Source organism: Lepidochelys kempii, chromosome 25 (genome assembly GCF_965140285.1).
Source record: "Lepidochelys kempii isolate rLepKem1 chromosome 25, rLepKem1.hap1, whole genome shotgun sequence".
In the NCBI taxonomy this organism is placed as follows: Eukaryota; Metazoa; Chordata; order Testudines; family Cheloniidae; genus Lepidochelys; species Lepidochelys kempii.
The window spans coordinates 9,824,000-9,845,049 of record NC_136404.1 but is presented as its reverse complement, the minus strand read 5'-3'; the positions used below and the strand labels follow the sequence as shown (position 1 = coordinate 9,845,049).

The 21,050-nt window shown below is 52.8% G+C and overlaps 1 protein-coding gene across 1 annotated transcript; it reads left to right on the top strand.

The window, feature by feature from the left end:
• Nucleotides 1-2: 2 nt before the first annotated feature.
• Nucleotides 3-20,130, top strand: ZAP70 (zeta chain of T cell receptor associated protein kinase 70). Its single transcript, XM_073324035.1, has 12 exons — nt 3-404; nt 5,171-5,331; nt 5,894-6,032; nt 7,502-7,583; nt 9,384-9,424; nt 10,808-10,862; nt 11,620-11,800; nt 12,755-12,961; nt 13,662-13,854; nt 16,642-16,782; nt 17,320-17,432; nt 19,016-20,130. The coding sequence occupies exons 1-12, from the start codon at nt 3-5 to the stop codon at nt 19,143-19,145; spliced, it is 1,845 nt and encodes a 614-aa protein (XP_073180136.1). The 3' UTR covers nt 19,146-20,130.
• Nucleotides 20,131-21,050: the final 920 nt, after the last annotated feature.

The following is a 21,050-nucleotide window of genomic DNA, read 5'->3' as shown; positions in this document are numbered from 1 at the left end:
AGATGCCGGATGCAGCCAGCCACCTGCCCTTCTTCTACGGCAGCATTTCTCGGTCGGAGGCCGAGGAGTACCTCAAACTGGCCGGCATGTCGGACGGCCTCTTCCTCCTACGTCAGTGCCTGCGTAGCCTCGGGGGCTACGTCCTCTCCATGGTCCACAACCTCCAGTTCTACCACTACCCCATCGAGCGCCAGCTGAACGGCACGTACGCCATCGCGGGGGGCAAGGCCCACTGCGGGCCGGAGGAGCTCTGCGAATTCTACTCCAAGGACGCCGACGGGCTCTGCTGCACCCTCCGCAAGCCCTGCAACCGCCCCAGCAGCGTGGAGCTCCAGCCCGGCGTCTTCGACAACATGCGGGACAACATGGTGCGCGAGTATGTCCGGCAGACGTGGAAATTGGAGGTACTGGCTGGTCCCAAGGCAAAGGCTGTCTTCAGTCTTGCTGCCGCTGGTCACACTGTCCCTCAACTCCTCCTCCCTCCGTTCGTCTTACACCGACTCTTCTCGAGCCCTTTCCACACGCTCAGCACAACTGGGGCTCCTGCCATTTGGAAAAGCCTCCCTGAACCTTCCTCCCTTTTCCAGTTCCCGCTGCAGACATAGCTCTGAGCCTTTGCCTGTGCCTTCAAATTCCTCTCTCCCTCTGCTCCGGCTTAACAAGATAGGTCCTGTCTGTCCTCCGTGGCCATTGCAGAGCTCACAGCATAAGAGAGGGGGGCTAGCCCCAGTGTCCTTAGCCTGGCTACAGCAGGGTAGGTGCTACTGTTTGGGTACTCAGCCCAAGCTGGCTGTGCTTCAGGGGTGCTGTACAGGACTTGTACAGAGCCAGACCCTGAGATGCTGATTCCGCTTTTCCTTGGTTCTTCCATCACTGAAGTCACGGGGAGTTTTTCTTGTGGACGCAGGAGTTGGTACATCGAAACAGAGCTAGCTATGTGTCTGTTTATTCCCATTATGAAAAAACTAGAATAACACCTGTCCAAGGCTCTAGGCAATGTACCAGACAACAGTGCATGCAATTTAGATCTCGGCAGCATTAATCTGATCAGGTCAGCGAGGGCTCAGCCAGCCCTGCACAGAACTCCTTTCTGCCCTTCCTCCTCTGGGAAGCACACCGCCAGCCTTCTCCCCAAACCCTCGCAAACAGGCAGCTTTTGCAGCACATCAACAAGGTCACCAAAAGTTCAGGCTAATTCAGACCAAAGGGGAAAGCACATTCTAAAATCTCTAGGCCCTCTCTGTCAGGGAGATTCAGCTCGCAGGCCCCTGCTGACTGCAGCTGCGGCAGTATGGTACTGGGAGAGAGGAGGTCCTAGGCCATTTAGGGCTTTATAGGTCATACGACCTATCTATGAGAGAGGCAGTGTGGCCTCGTGGACCGAGCCCCAGACTGGGATCTGGAGACTTAGGTTCTAGTTCCAGCTATGCTTGCCAGCTGCTTGCTGTGAGCAAGTCACTTCACAGCTCTGTGCCTCAGTTTCCTCATTTGTAAAATGGGATAATGATACTGCCCTCCTTTGTAAAGTGCTTTGAGTTGTATGGATGAAAAATGCTAGTTAAGAAGTTTTATATTAATTATTAGTATGACCCATCTGATCCAGTGTCCTGTTTCTAACAGTGACTGGTACCAGATCCTCTGCAAGAGCAGATGCAGTAAACTCCATAATGGACAATTATCAAATAACCTGCTCACATGGGAAATTTCTCCCAGTCCCCAGGCAGACTGATTGGCTAATGACTTATAACATATGTCCGTTACACAATTTTACCCTCTGTCTAATGTAATGGTGGATGTACTTGTTATCCATAGAAATTTCCAATCCTTTTTTGAAATCTGCTATGCTCTTGGCCTGAATGAGATATTGTGGCAGAAGGTTCCGCAGGCTAATTATAATTGTGTGAAGACATACTGCCTTTTATCAGTTTTAAATTTGACACTTTGTTTCATTGAACATCCCCTTGTTCTTGTATACCAAGAGAGGATGATTAGAAGTTTCCTCTCTACCTTCTGTTTATTATCCAATACTTTGTATATGTTATTACGTCCCATCTTATTCACCTCCTCTCTAAGGAAAATAGTCCCAAACTTTACAATCTCTCTTCATATTAGACTATTCCACGCCCCTAAACATGTTGCCCATTTCCAAACCTCCTCTAATTCTGCAATATCTTATTTTTAGATGGGGTGTGTGACGGGTTCCCTGGGGTGCAGCCTGGGATTGTGGGACTGCTGTGTCCCCTGGACTCACTCCAGCCTGGGCTGTCTCTCACAATGCCTTGCTAGTGACCAGCAGCAAACCCCTCCAGGCGCTGTGATCACTCAGCACAACCACATGTGGAGTCCCACACCTAGCTATATTGCATGAATGCTCCCAGAGCCACTCATGAATCACACAGAGAAAGGCACCAGCCGAATCCCCCCAGCTCCCAGCACTGTACCCCAGGAATATACCGTATTGCACTGCTCAAGATGGGCAGTGCAAATTTATTAATTGGTTCACCACTTCATCAGTGGAAAATGGATATACATCAGCCTTTGTCAAACCTGAGCAGATTTGCCCCACACTTCATACAAATTCACTGGTAAAGATAAACAAATGTATTGACTATAAAAGGTAGATTTAAAGTGATATTAAGTGATAAGGCAACAAGTCAAAGTTAGTTACCAAAAGAAATAAAATATAAGCATACAGTCTAACCTCTCAACCCTATTAGACTGGGCAACAACTAGATTAAGCAGTTTTTATCACCCCACTGGATATTGCAGTCCTTAATATACAGGATTGTTCCTTAAACCTGGTCCTATTTCCTCTGTTGGAGTCTTGTCTTCTTCTCACTGTCTTAGTTGCTTGTAGCGTAGGTTGGGGCAGGAGAAAAGTCCCAGTATGTGTCCACTTTATCTGTTTTATACCCCCAGTCCATATGCTTGGAAAACACAAGTCCAGGCATGTCTGGGTGGGCCTTGCTGAGTCTCTAGGCAAGGCTGAGAAATTCCCCTCATGTGGCCTCATGCAGGTGAGTCATTGTATCGTAGCTCCCTTGCTGGACAATGGTTGTTGATGGATGGTTTGACACCCCACCTGGGTGCTGGCTACTTTCCTTGCTGTTGCCTCTGGGGAGCTAATGTCTGGCTGATTCTCCAACTTACAGCATGTCTTAGTGACCACCATACAACACAATTCTCATAACTTCATATGCATTAATGATATACACATATGAATGGAGAAATGACTTTCAGCAGGTCATAACCTTTCTCTTGATACCTTACAAGGCATGCTTTATATGTAAGATCACAATCACATATAAATGAGGAATATGGGGGTTACAGGGTATTCCCGCAAGGTACAGAATGTCACAGAGTGACCAGATCTGCACATAGTAGTTCAGAGCCAGATGCACCATTGATTTGTATATTGTATATATATGTGGTATTACAGTAATTTCAATATCAGGCTCCCTCCCCTTCTTTATGCATCCTACAAGTTTTGCTTTGTCAGCCTCTGGTCCACATTGAGCAAAGTCTTCACTGAACTGTCCATAACAATGCCAGGGTCCTTTCTCCTAGCTGATACAGTCAATTAAGAACCCAGTTCATATTATTCCCTCCAATGGCCATTACTTTGCCTTTGTCAACAATGAATTTCATCTGCTATTGTGTTTCCCATTTCCCTCTGAAATTCCTTGCCCGTTTCCACTGGTGTAATGTATAGATTTCAATGCAGTAACTCCATGGTCTATTGCGGTGTGAGAGCAAAATACGGCCTCAAATGGTTAATATGGTCCCACTCACCGTTCTAAAAGAAATAAGCCCTTGCAATAGGGTTGCCAACCTTCTAGGATTGTACTGGAGTCTCCAGGAATTAAAGATCAATCTTTAATTAAAGATTATATCATGTGATGAAACCTCCAGGAATACGTCCAACCAAAATTGGCAACCCTGCCTTGCAACAGAAAGGCATCACCAAATCAATGGCTTGTCTATGTTATTAATAGTATTAAAAGAGCACCTAGGAGCCTGATCCCCAGTCCTGGACCAGGACTCCATTGTGCTAAGAATGACAAGACATCCTTTGAGGGTGGGGTGGCAAAATCACCTAGGAGATTTGGGTACCCATTGCCCATCAGAAATCAATAAATCTCAAAGGTGGCTGGGAAATACTGGAGTGCTCCACAGGTTCTTACCTGGTGTTCTTGTAGCCGCCAGGTGCAATCCGAGAGGGGTCATAGAGAGGCTTGGCAGGATGGGCATCATCCACATGCTGGGCTGTTTGGGCTGGTCTACACTACGGGGAGGATCAATCTAAGTTACGCAACTTCAGCTATGTGAATAACATAGTTGAAGTCGATGTACTTAGATCTACTCACTGCAGTGTCTTCACTGCGGCGTGTGTCTCCCGTCAATTCCCCTTGCGCGTCTCGTTGAGGTGGAGTATCGGAGTCGACGCTAGAGTGATCGGCAGTCGATTTATCGCATCTATACTAGACACAATAAATCGACCCCCGCTAGATTGATCGCTGCCCGTCAATCCGGACGGTAGTGTAGACAAGCCCCTCAGACACAAAGGAGATATAGGTGCTTACATACAAGACCAGGTTGTTAATATAAAGTGTGCCATCTACAGGCAAATAAGAAAATGTAATAGTCCACATATCATAAAGTCATAAACTTGCCGTGCACTGTGAATGGCTTCAAGATTACATTGCTCTTAACAGGGAGTAGGGAGCAAAGTAAAGGGAGACAGAGCAGCCAGGAGAGATTTTAAAAGGCCTCTGGTTTGACAATGGAAGACAGACCCCAAGGCTTGTGACCAGCTCTAACAATAGTCCTCTTCTAAAGGCCACCATGACCTTCTGCTTCTCTCACCTGCAAGTTGGTGAGATCCCTTCCCTTCCCCACAATGGGTAGCGAGGGGCGGGAGGGACAGGGACACCTTTGGACGATGGAGTCACTCTGGATTTAGACGGGAGCAGAATTCAGCCCAGTATCACTCCCATGGTGTGGGCATCCAGAGCTTTATCGGCTACCAAGAGAGGGATTCTGAGGTCTCCTGAGAGTTCGCTATCACCTGCCCAAGAGGGTGCAATAAAAACCAGCGCTGCCCTGCAGCAGCTGGCATGGTGCCTAGCAGTAGCTGGGTAGAATGGTCTCCCTTCTTGCTTCCTTGCAGGGTGATGCCCTCGAACAGGCCATCATAAGCCAGGCCCCTCAGGTCGAGAAACTCATTGCCACCACTGCCCATGAGAAGATGCCCTGGTACCACGGCAACGTCTCCCGGGAGGAGGCTGAACGCAGGCTCTATTCCGGAGCACAGCCTGATGGGAAATTTCTGTGAGTATCCAAAGCGCTGGGAGATACCTGCTCCTATTACTGTGACCCCCCAACCCCGTTCCGCCCCATCTGCTTGTTTCCAAGGCGACGTAGAGAGGGTGTTGTCAGGTCAGGGCCAGCAGCTGAGCCCGTGTCCCAATTCCCCACATTTCAAGAGGTGGGGGGCAGAGGAATGAACCTTGTGGAGCTCCACGGGGGAGCTCTGGAGGCCCAGGAGCAGCTCCCCTTGACACTTAGACGTGGGCCCAGAAAGGACCAGAACAGTGCTGCTGTGAAGTGCGTGCAGGGAGATTGGCGAGGACAGGGCCAGTGTGGCGCGCCAGATCTCTGCATTGAGATTAGTACCCATCCAGGAGATGTGAGAGCCCCAGGATTTGGAAACCAGGCTTCTGGCCTGTTCCACGGGGAGCAAATCCAACCTCCCCATGGAAAGATGCGGCCCAGGTGGGAAGGGGTGACCCTTCCCAGAGCTCTGGTACAGGAGCCTCGTGAGGACGCACGGTAATTTCACGGGGTGAGCCCCAAAGCCAGCCCCTCTGACCCCCTCCTCCTTTCCACCCAGACTGCGAGAAAGGAAGGAAAATGGCACCTACGCACTGTCTCTCGTCTATGGGAAAACAGTGTATCACTACCGCATCGACCAGGACAAGTCCGGCAAGTACTCCATCCCCGAGGGGACCAAGTTTGACACGCTGTGGCAGGTATGATACTGTGGGACGCTCTCCCCAGCCCTCCCTGCCCCCAGTCAGGAGGAGGAAAGTTCTCTTGTCTCTGTCTTGGGGGATAGAGCCTAAGCTTCAGAAGCCTTGTGCAGCCAGACCAGGAGAGAAGAGCTCTCTCTCCAGAGGCAGCATTAACCCTTTAGACCTCAGTTTCCTGCTTCCTATATCCATCCCCCAGTCAGTTCTGTGCAATAATAGGAGCACTCTCTGCTGTAGATCTGAACACGGCCTCTCTGAAATAACCCTTGCCTTGCTGCACCCTGGGCACTTCTTGGAAGGACACCACCACATTGTGTTTCTAAAGGAACCGAGAGGAACAATGCCCTTTATTTCTAGCCCCCTGGCCACGACACTTTCATGGTCAGGAACCTCGAGGTGGCCCTGTTAACTAAGCCTGTACTCTATGGGCATACATCACATACCGAGCCACAGGATCAGCCCACATAACGCTAGAGATTCCTGCCTATGAGGCCTGACTCACCTGCTTATCCCCTGTCCCTCCCTCCTACTGTGAGCCACCTCCTGCTGCTGTGATGTGTCTGTAGCCAGGGAACTCAGATGCCTTTTGTCTTCTTTCAGAGGAGCAGCCGTATTCGCAAAAAGAACAGGAGTATAAATTTGTTAGTCTCTAAGGTGCCACAAGTCCTCCTTTCCTTTTGCCTTCTGTGAATGCCACCTTTATTTTTCAAAGATCTCTCTCGTGTGCATAGACAGCAGCCATTTTGGTCTCAGAACTGCTGCAGTCTGCTGCACAGAAGACACACACCATGCTCTCTCCTGGACAGAGCTGTCCAGAGGACGACCATTCCGTTTCAGAGCGAGTCTTGAGGGTTTTTAACGTGTTTTCATTCCGCATTTGAACGAAAACAAAATGTTTTCACACAGATGGAATTGTGTTGACTGCCCATTGCTGGGGGGGTGGAGCGACAGAGAAACTTCTCATATGCTGTAGCACCAGCTTGGGAGACCCAGGTTCAAGTCCTGGTTCTGCATGAGCCAGTGATGGGGGATGAGAAACTCCACTTGGAATCAGGCACCTGGACCTAGTGTCTCAGGGACGTGCCCAGCCACCAGGCTATAGGGTGAAATGAGAGTCTTACTCACAATCACGGGAACCAACACCTCTCTGTGAACTGTTTTGGCTTCAATCCCGTTTCATTTAACTGGAAATGTTCCAACCGGTTCTACTCCTACAGACTTTCCTTTTCTCCTTGTTCTCTTTCCCTTTGTGTAGTAACAACCCAAGTCCCTCTCCCCAGCTCTCCCAGCCAGTGGGGTTTGTAAATACAGAGCAAAGAGGGTCCCGAGTACGTAGACAGATGAGAGGAACTAATGGGCTAATGGGGGCCTGTCCGCCACAAACCTAAGAGAAAGAGATACCATAAACCACAAATGTTGCCTGTAAAACAAAGCGGTGATTTTCCTCTTTTTCCCGATTCCTCCCCCAGCTGGTGGAGTACTTGAAACTCAAGCCAGACGGACTGATATATTTCCTGAAGGAAAGCTGCCAAAATCCCAATATGCCGGCAGGTGAGTTGAATCTTAAGGGCAGGACCAGCCATCTTTGGCTGCGAACACCTAACCTCGCCTTCATACTGGGGATCTACCTTAGCTCCGGGGTTCTTTCAGTTTTCTGGTGGATCTGCTCAGCTGTTCTCTTGCTTCCTGCCATATTAGACCAGATCATTGGGACCATTTCATTTAGTATCCTGCCTCCTGCCCGCCCTGTCTCTTTCTGGGATTTTTGCACATCTCTCTCTGAAGAATCAGGCAATGGCCAGTGTTGGACAGAGGATACTGGGCGAAAGGCCCTTCATCGGCTCGGGACAGAAATTGCAATGTGTGCGTGTTTCATAGCAGGTTCCGGCATTGGCCTATCCTGGCTCTTGCTAAACCACAGCGTAGTGTCACTTCGTCTTGGCCAAGGGCTATGATAAGGGCTAACAAGGTAGGAGCTCAGCTCCCAGGCCTGCACTCCACACTGAGACAGCTCCCCTCCTCTCCCGTGGCTGCGGGGAGAGCTCTCCTGACTGTTTCACTGCACATTAAGCACTGCTCTGGTCTGTTATCCAACTTCTGCCTTAGCAAACCAGCCCCCGCATCATGCTAGGACGATGTCTGGCCTGCTGTTAGTCCATCGGGGCTGGAATTCTACTGCTGCCAGATTGAATCAGTCTGGTGCCCTGCAACTGAAAGGGAGTTGATATTTCAGATGAAGGCAAAACTGGTCCCTCCAAGGCACCTACAGGTAGCCCGTTGCGCAAAGCTGAACATCGTGGAAATAAGCAAAGACAGGGAAGACAGCGATGATGAAGCCAGATCCAGAGATAGGACAGAGGGGGTCAAAGCCTCAGCTGGCGTAAATTAGTTTAGCACCATTGAATCCAGCCACTGGTTTTCATTTCCACACTGAGGTATCAGTCACCCAGTGCCCTCGTTTAAGGAGGAAGGACAAGGGGCTCTGTCTGCCCCATGATTCCTGATCCACCACCAAGCATGTTGAATGGTTCTGGCTGTGTGTCCAGAGGAAGGGAAAGGGTTTATTTTTTATTTGCTTCGTTTCTGTCTCTCCCTGGCTGTTTTAGTCCCATTTTTGTTTAAGCTGAGTGTATCTCCTGCTGGGGAGTGCTGCCAGATGGACAGCCCTGGAGTCTTAAGGCCTTTTATCCCCACAGCAGGGTCAGTCTGAGCAGCAACAGGGTAAGCTCCCCCGCACCGTACCCAGCCAATATGCCTACATTCTGGTCAGGAGAGACACACAATGTGGGCGCTTAGCACCTCGGACAATCAGGGCCACAATGTTCCAAGTCGGGCAAGAATTAGTGGCCACTTAGGCAAACGTTGGCCTCCGGAGCTTGCCGGAGGTCACTGGGAGACAGTGGCAGAGCTGGGAAGAGAGCCCCAGGGCAAGATTTTCCAAAGTGACTCATGATTTTGGGTGCTCCACTTGAGACACCTTAAAGGGGCCTGATTTTCAGAGGGCAGGTGCTCAGTGCTCCCTGGAAATCAGGCCCCTTTAAGGTGTCTTAAACGGGGCCCCCCAAATCAGGACCATGTCTAGTCAATCTCAGATCAGTGCCCTGTTCGCTGGACTGCAGTATTTCTCCTGGGGCAGGAGCAGAACACTCTGTCCCTGCTGCTAGCCACGGGGTTCCCTGCACCCGTCTCCTCCCACCCACACCAGGTCTGTGGGCCTCATCCTCATTGACTCCACTTTGTCAGCGCAGTGCGAACTGGAATTAGGCCTGGGCTAAAGAGGTGCATGGAAACCCCTTTGCGCCCAGAACTTCGAGCAGGGCAGCGAGCTAACCTCTCTTTCCTGATTTTCAGCAACCGTGGCACCAATCCCGCCGGCCCACCCCTCCGGAACCGTAAGTTTGGGGCAGTATCTCCTCTCCATCCCTCCAGAGCTTCTCACATCCTTGCCTTTTAGGCGTGGGGAGAAAATCCTGCCTTTCTCTTACTGGAATGTAATATGGGCAGCTTAACCCTGCGGCCCTTCCCGCTTTGGGGCAGAGGGGGAAGGGGTAGTGGCTGGGCACAGATACAGCTGGAGATGGAAGCTGGTTTCCGCCATGCAACATGTGGGCCTATGATTTGGGGAATCAAGCTCAGCCCCAGGCCGGCCTGCCTGGCGGAGGCTGGGAACACTCAGGCAGACCTGCCTAGCCACTGGCTTTTGGCCCGATCTTTGTGCTCCTCCTTCTCTGCCTTTCTGACTGCAAAGTGCTGCAGGGAGTCTCAGGACTCTGGGGTGGGAGAGACACACAGGAGGACTGAGGAAGGGGACTCCCAGCTCTATTGGGCATTCGTGTACATGAGTCTCAGTGCCTGGCTAATAAAGGATGATTCATCACAGAAGGGCGCACTCGACTCTCCAGACAGCCTGCCCCTTCTTCCAGGTTTTGTGCCTAAGAATCCACCTCGGAATATCCACTTCCCCCAGCACTAGGAGCGGGATCTATAGATTTATTGGGGGCAGAGCTGGACTCCAGATTGGCAGGAGAATATCTGCCACCTGATGGATCCCAGACTGGCTCCAGCCGATCTGCCCCAGGGGTGCACACAAGCCATGCCTGGAGAAGAAAAAGCAAGCTCCTTACCAGGGTTGAGATGGTGGCCTGGATCCCTACTCCCCACCCCCTTCTGTCTACAGATGTGTGGGGTGGAAGGGACAGCATGGTGGATGGGGCTGCCCTCTCTGTGTGTCCTTGGGGCACAGGCAGGGTATATGTGCTGCCCCAGTAGATGATGCTAGCTAGAAAGGTCTGCATATGTGCCAGAGAGTGGGCACACAGAACCAGTGATCTCCTAGAGCCGTAGGGATCACGGGAAGGCACTGGTTCTGGAGGGTCCCTGTCCCCCACCCCAATTGTTTCCCTCATGGGCACTGAGTTTTTCTTTTCCCCAGGGGTGCTCCACTCCTGCTTTGCCCCGGGGCCCCACCCCCACCCCAGGCCTCCCCGAGACCCCTCTCCCCGAGGCCCCCACTCGCTTGCTGCTTTCTACCCTCCCCCAAGCCCCTCTCCCAGCTGCCAATCAGCCGCTTGGCAGTGCCTCCAGTCAGCTGTTTGGCAGCACCTTGATCAGCCAATCAGAGGCGCCGCCAAACAGCTGTGGCTGGTGGGTGCTGAGCACCCACTATTTTTCCCCCATGGGTGCTCCAGCCCCAGAGCACCCACGGAGTCGGCGCCGATGGTTTCCCTCCTGTGTTATTAAATGCATCATTGACTTTATGACTGTTTCTCTCCCAGGCCCAGAGACACCTGGGGGCTCTTAACGCAGACGGATACACCCCGGAGCCCATAGGTGAGTATCGCCGCAGAGGCGGCTCTGCCTGTCGGTACAGATCCAGCCCAAGCTGTGGGACGCAAGCTAGCGATGCCCCGTGAACCTGCAGCTACAACAATGCAAGGGAGCGTTTACACAACGCCGATACACAATACACAATGCACATCAGCACCACCGTCTGGCTAAGAGAGGCGCTGCAAGGCTTTCATAGAATCATAGGAGATCAGGGTTGGAAGGGACCGCAGAAGGTATCTCGTCCAACCCCCTGCTCGAAGCAGGACCAGTCCCCGACTAAATCATCCACTCAAGGCACCCGAGGGCAATCCAAAGGACCCATTTGTTTTACAGGGCCCCAAACCACTTGCATGAATGCAATTAAACGATCGCTCCCAGGAATAAACCAAGCCCAGCCCAGTCCTGCCCCCCCCCTTCCCCCGCCTCACTACTATCTGTGGGCTCGAATCCACAAACACTGAAACGTGGGCGTAATGCGACTTCAGAGGCACTGCTCATGTGTGAGAAGCCGTGCACACGGCAAGCGTGTTTAGGATCAGGGCCCGGGATAGTGGGAGTACTGACATACGCAACTCCACCCAGCAGTAGGAGTGGGAGGGGCCGGCACAGGCTGGAAAGCCGAGAGGTGACGGAGAGGGAGGCTGGAAGGTCAGTGCAGGGAGGACAGTGGCCAGAGGGAACGGGGAGGCTCTGGATTCTCCTGAGGGAGTGACAGGCAGGGGGCACGTGACAGATCCCTGAACTTGTTCTCCTGTGGAAGGCTCAGGGAAATCACGCCTCCTGCCCATGGACACCAGCGTCTACGAGAGTCCCTACAGTGACCCAGAGGAGCTGAAGGACAAGAAGCTCTTCCTGAAGAGGGACCACCTGATGATTGACGAGGTGGAGCTGGGGTCAGGGAACTTCGGCTGTGTCAGGAAAGGAGTCTACAAGATGCGGAAGTAAGCGCTGTCCAAAAGGGACGAGAAGGGGAGCATGGCCAGACTGCACCTAGGATATAGATGGGCCAAACCCATCCCATGTCAGAGGTGTTTGGGCCCAGGGCTTTGGTTCGGACCCATCTCTAGAGCAGATGTGGTAACAGGGATGGAGACAGGAGTGTCTGTGCTGATAGGGGGAGGGGAGGGCGCGTGCATGGGAAAGCTACTGGTGAAAGTTGCAACAGCGACTTCATGTGCACTGGGGAATGTGGTGAGCATTGGAGAGGCGAGCGATGGGAACTCGCACATTGACTGCCAGCACCAGAGGTGTCTGCTGGCCAGAGGTGAATTCAGAGGGGGAGCTCATGGTTTTAAGAAAGGCACCTTGATCCAATAGATGGGGTATGGGATTGAGAAGGAGGAGACGGGTTCTATTCCTGGCTCTGCTACTGACTCCCTGTGTGACCCTGGAAATGGTCCCTCCCCTCTCTGTGCCTCAGTTTCCCCACCTGTGAAATGGCAGTAATCATACTGATCCCTGCTTTGTAAGGTGCCTTCAGAACTATAGATTATAAATGCTACGTGTTATTACTGTGCTAGGAAGGGGGAGGGAAGAGACTAACTGCCCCTGATTGCACAGTCTGAGATAGAATTGTTGTCATTTTATTTCTCTAGCTACCGTTTCCTGTCCTTGCATACTCGAATAGGGTTCCCCAGCGGCACTGCCGCAGGAGCACCTCACCCAGAGTTAATCTGCAATCGCCTTGCTTCACAGACCTATAGCCCATGACCATAATTGGGAACGAGATGCCCTAATAATATCATTATTACCCCAGGCATTGTAGATACAGCCTAGTGAGCCAGCAGCTTTAAACGGTACCACTGATCGGGGGTTCACGTTACTGGCTGTGATACACTCCATCATCTGCAGCTTAACCCACCCCATGTGTGCCCCTCCTCTCGCCCCCTGGCCAGGAAGCAGATTGACGTTGCCATCAAGGTGCTGAAGAGCAACAACGAGAAGGCCGTGAAGGATGAAATGATGAAGGAGGCACAGATCATGCACCAGTTGGATAACCCCTATATCGTCCGCATGATCGGGGTTTGCGAGGCAGAGTCCCTGATGCTGGTCATGGAGATGGCCTCGGGCGGGCCTCTCAACAAGTACTTGTCTTCCAAGAGGTGAGTGTTCTTTGGGGTATTGAATAGCCATGGCTGGCTGATTCCTCTCCCCTTCTGGGCACTGTCCCATCAGGCTCACAGTAATGGCAGATGACTTGCTTTGAAGGTGGAGGGATGTGGAAAATAGTCCCAATAAAACACTAGGGAGCTCTCTGAAGCATTCCTAGCCTAGTCTGGGCGTGGCACATGTAGGACGGGTGGGGTGAGACAAATGGGTTCTTGGCACACATATGAGGTGACCCACAGAATGCGCTCAAGCTTTTGCCTCTCAAGGGATGAGACGACATCTCAGACTCCTGAGACGTTTATATCGCACATTCAGGTATCATTTGCCTGCCTGCCCTCTGACCTGATCTCATCTAACACAATGCAAATAATAAGGAAGAATCAAAATGCTCAAAATGTTCTGTTGGGCCTTTCCATCAACAGCCCAATAAAATATTGTACTTGCTAGTGTGTGCATATCATGGTCTTCTATTGTGTGTAACCAGAACTATGCAGCTGTGTGTCACAGGCCCTGTACTGCTAATAGCTAATGGAGATTTTCTTTTACCTTGGTTAGTAAGGGCTGATGCTTCTGGAGTAGGAGAGTCTGAATTCTCTGCTCACTGTGGCTGTGAAGCTCCGAGGGCCATGGTAATGAGTTTCCTACTTCTCCAGAGATTTCTTGCTGTATTGCCCTCTTTTTCCTTTGCCCCAGAGAGGAGATTCCAGTGAGCAATGTGGTAGAGCTGATGCACCAAGTGTCTATAGGGATGAAGTACTTGGAGGAGAAAAACTTCGTCCACAGAGACCTGGCTGCCAGAAATGTCCTGCTCGTCAACCAGCATTACGCCAAGATCAGTGACTTTGGACTTTCCAAGGCTCTTGCTGCTGATGACAGCTATTACAAGGTAAGTGTAAGCACAGCCGAGGAATCACAGACCGGGGCACATCTACAGAGTCAGCCCCGATGGAGTCTGTGCCCTTCACTCCACCTGTTAGCAGAAACCATGCATGCATCTCACACGCATGCCGTTGGGACGCTCACCCCGAACACCCTGTGACCTGACCCTTTCTGGCTTGCTGCTGAGACCTAGAGCCATTCCCAGGAGCTCTGTCTTGTGATCACCCCGAGTTCTTATCATGCCTGTTGTTTATATAATACCATAGCTGTACAAGGGGCTTTGCAAACGTTCAGAAAGCCGGTCCCTGCCCCAAGGAACTTACAGTCCAACACAGACAGATACAATGGAAGGCTAAGGGTCAGGGGTAAGAATGAAGATGCATAATGCTGGAGAGGAAAGACACACACCAGAGGAGAGTTCTGTGAAGGGATCTGAAAGAGGGAGGGGGGCTAGGTATGTATCAGGAATGGCTGGAGGAGGGTGAAGCAAGAAACAAGAGCTGAGATGCTGGCAGCCGGGAGCTTTGCTGAGCCTTGAGGGTGACAAGGGGCTCGAAATACACATGGACAAAGGGAGGAGGGAACCAAACGGGGGGCAGGGGCGGTGGGTGATGTGGTGGAGCTGTGGGAGAAGAAGGTTATTGTCACTGCAGCCATGTGGAGAAGTGAGGAGCGAAGCAGAGAAGCCAGAGAGCGAGGGGAAGAAGGAGCGATGCTGAGTTGATTGGAAGCTTGTCAGGGCAGGGACCAGCTTTCTGTTCTGGGTCTGTAGAGTGCCCAGCACAAGGAGCCCCATTCCCCAAGTGGGGCCCCCAGGTGATCCCACAGTAGAGACAGTAAGTAACAACAATTGCCAACATAGCCGGATGTGCCTGCCACACGATGGCACCATTCGCACAGTGATCTCTCCAGACACAGCTTAGGCCCCAGTTTCATTTCTGAGTGTGTGTGTGTGTGTTTTGTCATGTTTTAACCCAGTGGCACATGCATCTGCCAGGTGACACCACAGAATCTGGAACGCGTCCAAGAGGCCGCGCAGGAGACCGTGTCCTCTGGATTAGCTGTTGTTCCACCCATCCTGAGATGGGCGCTATGGATCACGAACAGGCGTGGCTCCTGGCTGGAACACTGCCTCCAGAGCCCACCTTCTGGGAGAAATACATATCTGGATTGGATTCTGCATTCAGGGGCCCCAGAGGACACCCTGGGGCTCTGTAAACGGCTCATTAGTCACATGGAGGACAGGCTGCTCCCAGGCTCCGTTTCAGACAGGGACAGAACTTCCTCTTACTTTCATCCTCCATCCATTCTGGCAAACAAAGCCCTCTCCCTTGTTCCCCTGGAGAGCCAGAAAGGAGGTGGCTAGTAGGACCCTGCGCCGATAGCTCAGCTTTGAATTAGCGATGGACTCAGTGCACCATGTGGACTCCAATCCGGATCCAAACAGCCCAAACTGCAGGGGTTTCCAGCCCTGGGCTTTTGGTTCATCCCAGTATAGTGATAGCGGACAACTCATAAATTGATAGCAGCCTTCAACTACCTGAAGGGGAGTTCCAAAGAGGATGGATCTAGACTGTTCTCAGTGGTGGCAGATGACAGAACAAGGAGCAATGGTCTCATAGAATCATAGAATCATAGAATATCAGGGTTGGAAGGGACCTCAGGAGGTCATCTAGTCCAACCCCCTGCTCAAAAGCAGGACCCATCCCCAATTAAATCATCCCAGCCAAGGCTTTGTCAAGCCTGACCTTAAAAACTTCTAAGGAAGGAGATTCCACCACCTCCCTAGGCAACGCATTCCAGTGTTTCACCACCCTCCTAGTGAAAAAGTTTTTCCTAATATCCAACCTAAACCTCCCCCACTGCAACTTGAGACCATTACTCCTTGTCCTGTCCTTTTCCACCACTGAGAATAGTCTAGAACCATCCTCTCTGGAACTACCTCTCAGGTAGTTGAAAGCAGCTATCAAATCCCCCCTCATTCTTCTCTTCTGCAGACTAAACAATCCCAGTTCCCTCAGCCTCTCTTCATAAGTCATGTATTCCAGACCCCTAATCATTTTTGTTGCCCTTCCCTGGACTCTCTCCAATTTATCCATATCCTTCTTGTAGTGTGGGGCCCAAAACTGGACACAGTACTTCAGATGAGGCCTCACCAATGTCGAATAGAGGGGGACGATCACGTCCCTCGATCTGCTCACTATGCCCCTACTTATACATGGGCATCTCAAGTTGCAGTGGGGGAGGTCTAGGTTGGATATTAGGAAAAACTATTTCACTAGGAGAGTGGTGAAGCACTGGAATGGGTTGCAGTGGGGGAGGTCTAGGTTGGATATTAGGAAAAACTATTTCACTAGGAGAGTGGTGAAGCACTGGAATGGGTTACCTAGGGAGGTGGTGGAATCTCCGTCCTTAATGGTTTTTAAGGCCCATCTTGACAAAGCCCTGGCTGGGATGATTTAGTTGGGGTTGGTCCTGCTTTGAGCAGGGGGTTGGACTAGATGACCTCCTGAGGGCTCTTCCAACCCTAATCTTCTATTCTATAAATTGGATATTGGTTCCGGTCGTGACCCACTGCTTCCCTGACCTGCTGGGGTTGCTCAGATCCAGGATTTGGGGCTAGGCCCTTTGAATCTGCCTTTGGCAGTGAACCCTCACTCGAGAGGTCTTGAGCTCATTGGACTGACAGATACGGCAACGCAGACCCAAGACAACAGGCTCCGGCTCAGGGCATGGGAGTGTGTCAGACAGTTTCTGGGTAAGCCACGCTCTTCTTTCTGTCTCTTTGCTGCAGGCCAGGACGGCTGGCAAGTGGCCCCTGAAATGGTACGCGCCAGAGTGTATCCTGTACCACAAGTTCTCCAGCAAGAGTGACGTGTGGAGTTACGGTGTGACCATGTGGGAGGCCTTCACCTACGGGCAGAAACCGTACAAGGTGAGCAGAGCAAGGGCGCACTGCTGAATCAGAGTCCGCTTTACTGACCCAGGGCAGCTCCTTGGCCGTCCCAGCCGAGTTTGTGCTCCCACCCCCATCCCCGCTGTTTCAGTGCATCCCAGGTAGCAGTCCGATAGTAGAGAGAGTACCCAGAGGGCAGGCGGACAGAGCTGTACGTGGGCAATGAACTCTGGGATGTCTTTCCTCCCAGGACAGGGAGAAGGAGGCCAGCCAAAGTAATCACCCAGTTATGGTGAGGGGGTCCACCCTACATTGCCAAAAAGCAGGATGCTGGCCAGGTTACGGGGGTCAGACCTGTACCAGGGCAGGTATGAGATACTAACGCAAGGTGCTGTGATTACTGACAGCATCATCACAGGAGGTTGGCCACACCCAGTGCCATTAGCTCCTTACACACTCAGTGAAAAGGGCCCTGGGGGGTGGAGGTGTCTAACCTGCCCTCTCTCAGCTGCGCTGTCGGCTCCTGTGCTTGATGGGGAGGGCAGGGTCATTAACAGACTTCCCTACTCACCCTAGAAAATGAAAGGCCCCGAGGTGATCAGTTTCATAGACCAAGGGAAGCGCATGGAGTGCCCAGCAGACTGCCCGGCAGAGATGTACAAGCTGATGCTGCAGTGTTGGACCTACAAGTAAGGCTTTCCCCCGGCTAATCTCCCAGCTGACTGGAGCAGGCCCCTTTGGGACTGGGCACATTGTCTGCAGGAGGGTGACGGGTGTGTGGGGGGGTGTCTCCTGTCCTGATCTCCCTCTGGCGAGGGCTGCAGGGTCTGTAATGAGTGATGATTTCCTTTTTGTTCTTCCCCTCCCCTGGCCTGCAGTTCCCCTGGACAAGATTGGAGCCCCTCTGGGGCTCTCTGTCTCAGAAACAGTCTCAGCCTCTCCAAGGAGGCCACCATGCCAGGCTGCAGCATCTGTGGTCAGCAGGTGCCTGGGGATGACCCTAAATGAAACTGACAAGAGCCGGATGTTTGTGACAGGGTTTTAGCTGATCAGTCATTAGGTACCACGATGCAAAGCAAAACAGGCTTGGGCAACTCTAGATTTAACATAGCAGCTCCTCAGGGCTAGCCCCTCTCGGTGACTCACCTCTCTGCTCCTCCTGGGGTTTCCGAGCAATTGGAAGGGCATCTCCCTTTGCCACTGACATGTGAAGGAGGGTCCCTTTGCTCTGCTCTGCCTGGTCTAGTCAGTTACTGGCCTTGTTGGTCTTTCTTACCAGGGTGCTAAGCAGCAGGGGTGGTAACTCCCAGGGCGGGCACCCCTACCCATGAGGGTCCCTTTCCCAGTAGCCTGGCAACGCAGCAGAATCAATGCTCACAGCCAAAGTAGTCAGTGGTTTCCCACAGTCCAGCAGTGGCTTTCCCACTCCGCCAACTTCTGCAGCTTGGGCCCATTCCTGGATTCTTCTTGGGGTGCTGCTGGATGTCTCCTACCACGGGACACAGAGCCTGTCGCTGAGCTGAGTCCAGGCCAGGTCAGACGTGACAGGCATCTGCCTTCTCAGCGCAGAGTCCACATCCCAGACCCGTTAGCACAACTGGCTTCCTTGCCTGCAGACTCAGCAGAGAGGCTAACGATTAATAGACCACGGTGGCCAAACTCTCCTCTCAAGCCCCGGTGCAAACGTGGTGCCAGGAACTCTTCCCACATCCCCCTCTCTCCCTGCCCCACTGTCAGTGGACTGGGTCGTAGGCGGTCAGGCCTAGTGGTCAGAGTCTGAATGCCAGAGCCCAGGGGCGAGACAGAGTCAATATCAGGAGTCAGAGCCGAATGCCAGAGCCGAGGGTCGGAGCCGGATTACCAGGAGTCAGGGAACTTAGGAGCAGGGCTGGTTCTGTGGCTGGAACAGGATGGGAACAAGATGGGGTGCAGGGCAGGGTCTGGCTGGAGCTGTGGAGGAGTGGAGCAGGGCTTGCAAAGGCGAGCACAGGGAGGCAGAGTCCATGGGCATTGAGCAGCCAGCGAGCTGTGGCCGCTGCTAGGTTTAAGAACCGGCCTGCTGGCTTCCTCAGCCAATCAGGCTGGGCGGGCCATGAGGCGCCGTGGCTGGCTCGTTAGGGCGTCAGGCATCCTGAGCAGGTGCAGCTGAAGGTCTTACTCCTGACACCGACACTGGGCCCTCTCGGGGAGCGCCTGGGCTGTCCCCCCATCCTGGCCCATTTGCGTTGCTCCTTCTTGCTGATCTTTCTTCAGTACCGCCCTTCTCTTCCAGGTGGGAAGATCGCCCAGGGTTTGCAGCGGTGGAAACCATAATCCGTTCCTATTACTACAGTATCGCCGCCAAGACAGAAAAGGGGCCAGAGGAGACGGAGGAGGACAAGGCAACAGCAGCTTTCCCCTGAGTCTTCCTCTCTGTGCCCAGAGGCGTCCTCGGCACGTGCGCGCTCTAGTCTTGGTCTTTCGGGAAGGGAGCTGGAGATGCCCTGGCTAGTTTGGGTTTGGTTTTCTCCTGCTGGTGCTTCTTGGGGAGTCACGGAACTGAGCCCTTCGGAAAGAACGGTGCTGGCTGGACTGGCATGGCAAAGAGGAGGCTCCCAAGGGAACTCAGCCATCGTTCAATCTCTCGGCCATGATTTACAGCCTTTGCTTGTGCCACCTGAGGGACTGGGCAGAACAGTACGGCAGCCCCCTCCTGCACACCACCTAACCACCGTCCCTGGCTCTCGGCCCTCAGCCCTGCCCTGTGCTCCCCCGGGGTTCCCCGCTTTGGCTCCCGCCTCCAGCTGCACATTGCATGTCCCCTAACTCCCCCGATTTGTTATTGGGCTGATTATGGCCTTTCCAGTGAAGGGCGCACAGGGGTGGGGGGCAGAAGACAGGGAACCGCAGCCCCTGCCCCATGCAGCTGGGCAGGAGGCTGCTGGCATATTGCACTCCCAGAGCACAGAATGAGCTGTTGTATGCCCCAAAGGAGCCTGGTTGGGGGACGGGCTGCCAGCCACTTCCACACCTGCTCCTTCCACACCTGCTAGCAGCACTGGGAGGTGGGTGCTGGGGAAGCGTGCACTGCTCCCATTCCGTGGAAGGGGTGGGAACTGCCCGGGAGCCCACTCCCCCATGCCTGCCACAGCCTCTGCAGGGCCGGCACCTCCACCAGGGCTGGCCAGAGTGTCTGTGGCCAGGCCTGTGAAACCTTTTTCCACCAGCTAAACCCCTTAGCTCCCTGTGCTCCCCTCCGGCCCCTACCCTGGTACACGCCCCACCATGACGAGTGTTGCTCTTTCTCAGCTGGAAGATCTGCTGACCCTATAAATAAACCAGGCTCGTTCTTACCCTGAAACCCATCTCAGACTATTCAACTACTGCAAACGTTGGCAGCTGTTCGCACCCAGGCACGTCCACAGGGCCTTGCTATTGGCCTTGGATTCTGATTCTTCTAGCAGACTGTCACGCGTGAGGCGTCTGGCCAGCCCCCATTCAGCCGGTAGCATCGCAGAGCTCTAGGGCCTTGGTGACTCATTCAGACCTCAGGGAGGCCTGGATGAGTTTAAGGTTCAGGGAGCTCTAGTCTGCTCGTCATAATAAAATGCGCAAGTTTCCAGTGGGGTGGCAGGTTTCGTCTGTGTCATTTCAGCCCCACGACTTTGCACCTCCTTTGCCAATCCCTCACCATCAAAGGCAGACGGATTATTTAGTGTCAGGGTCACAGTGGGTAGGTCTGTACTGGAATCACAGGGTGAGACTGCAGTTTGAGTAGGCCTCCCTGAGCTTGTGTAATTTAGCAACCTTAGGGCTTGCAGCTGCAACAGGTTACACTTCAGCGCCAGCTAACCTCCAGGGTCCCAGGACAGCTGGGTAGTGCTGAAGCCATTAGGGTGACCAGAGAGTGTGAAAAACCGGGACAGGAGGTGGTGGTGTACAAGACAAAGTCCCAAATATTGGGACTGGCCCTATAAAATCAGGACATCTGGTCATCCCGCCTGCCATGACTTCACTGCTCCAGTTCTGGAGCTGGCTAGCCTCTGGCTTTAATCCCACCCCTCAAGGGTGCCACATCAGAGCCAGCAGTTTCGGTTGGGGGGCCTGCCCGACAATTTTGTACCATCCACCAGCCGTAGAGGAGCCGTGTGGCGTCCTTTGGGCACAGGGCCAGCCGTGGAGGGGACGGGGGACTTGGGGGAGGATCAGTTGTTCAGTGGAGGAATAAGGAACTTTCAGGAGCAATCCATTGCAGGGCCTGGGGGCAGGGAGTGGTGGACATCCAGCTGGAGAAAGAGCTCACTTGAAACACTTGGTTTTTAAAAAAC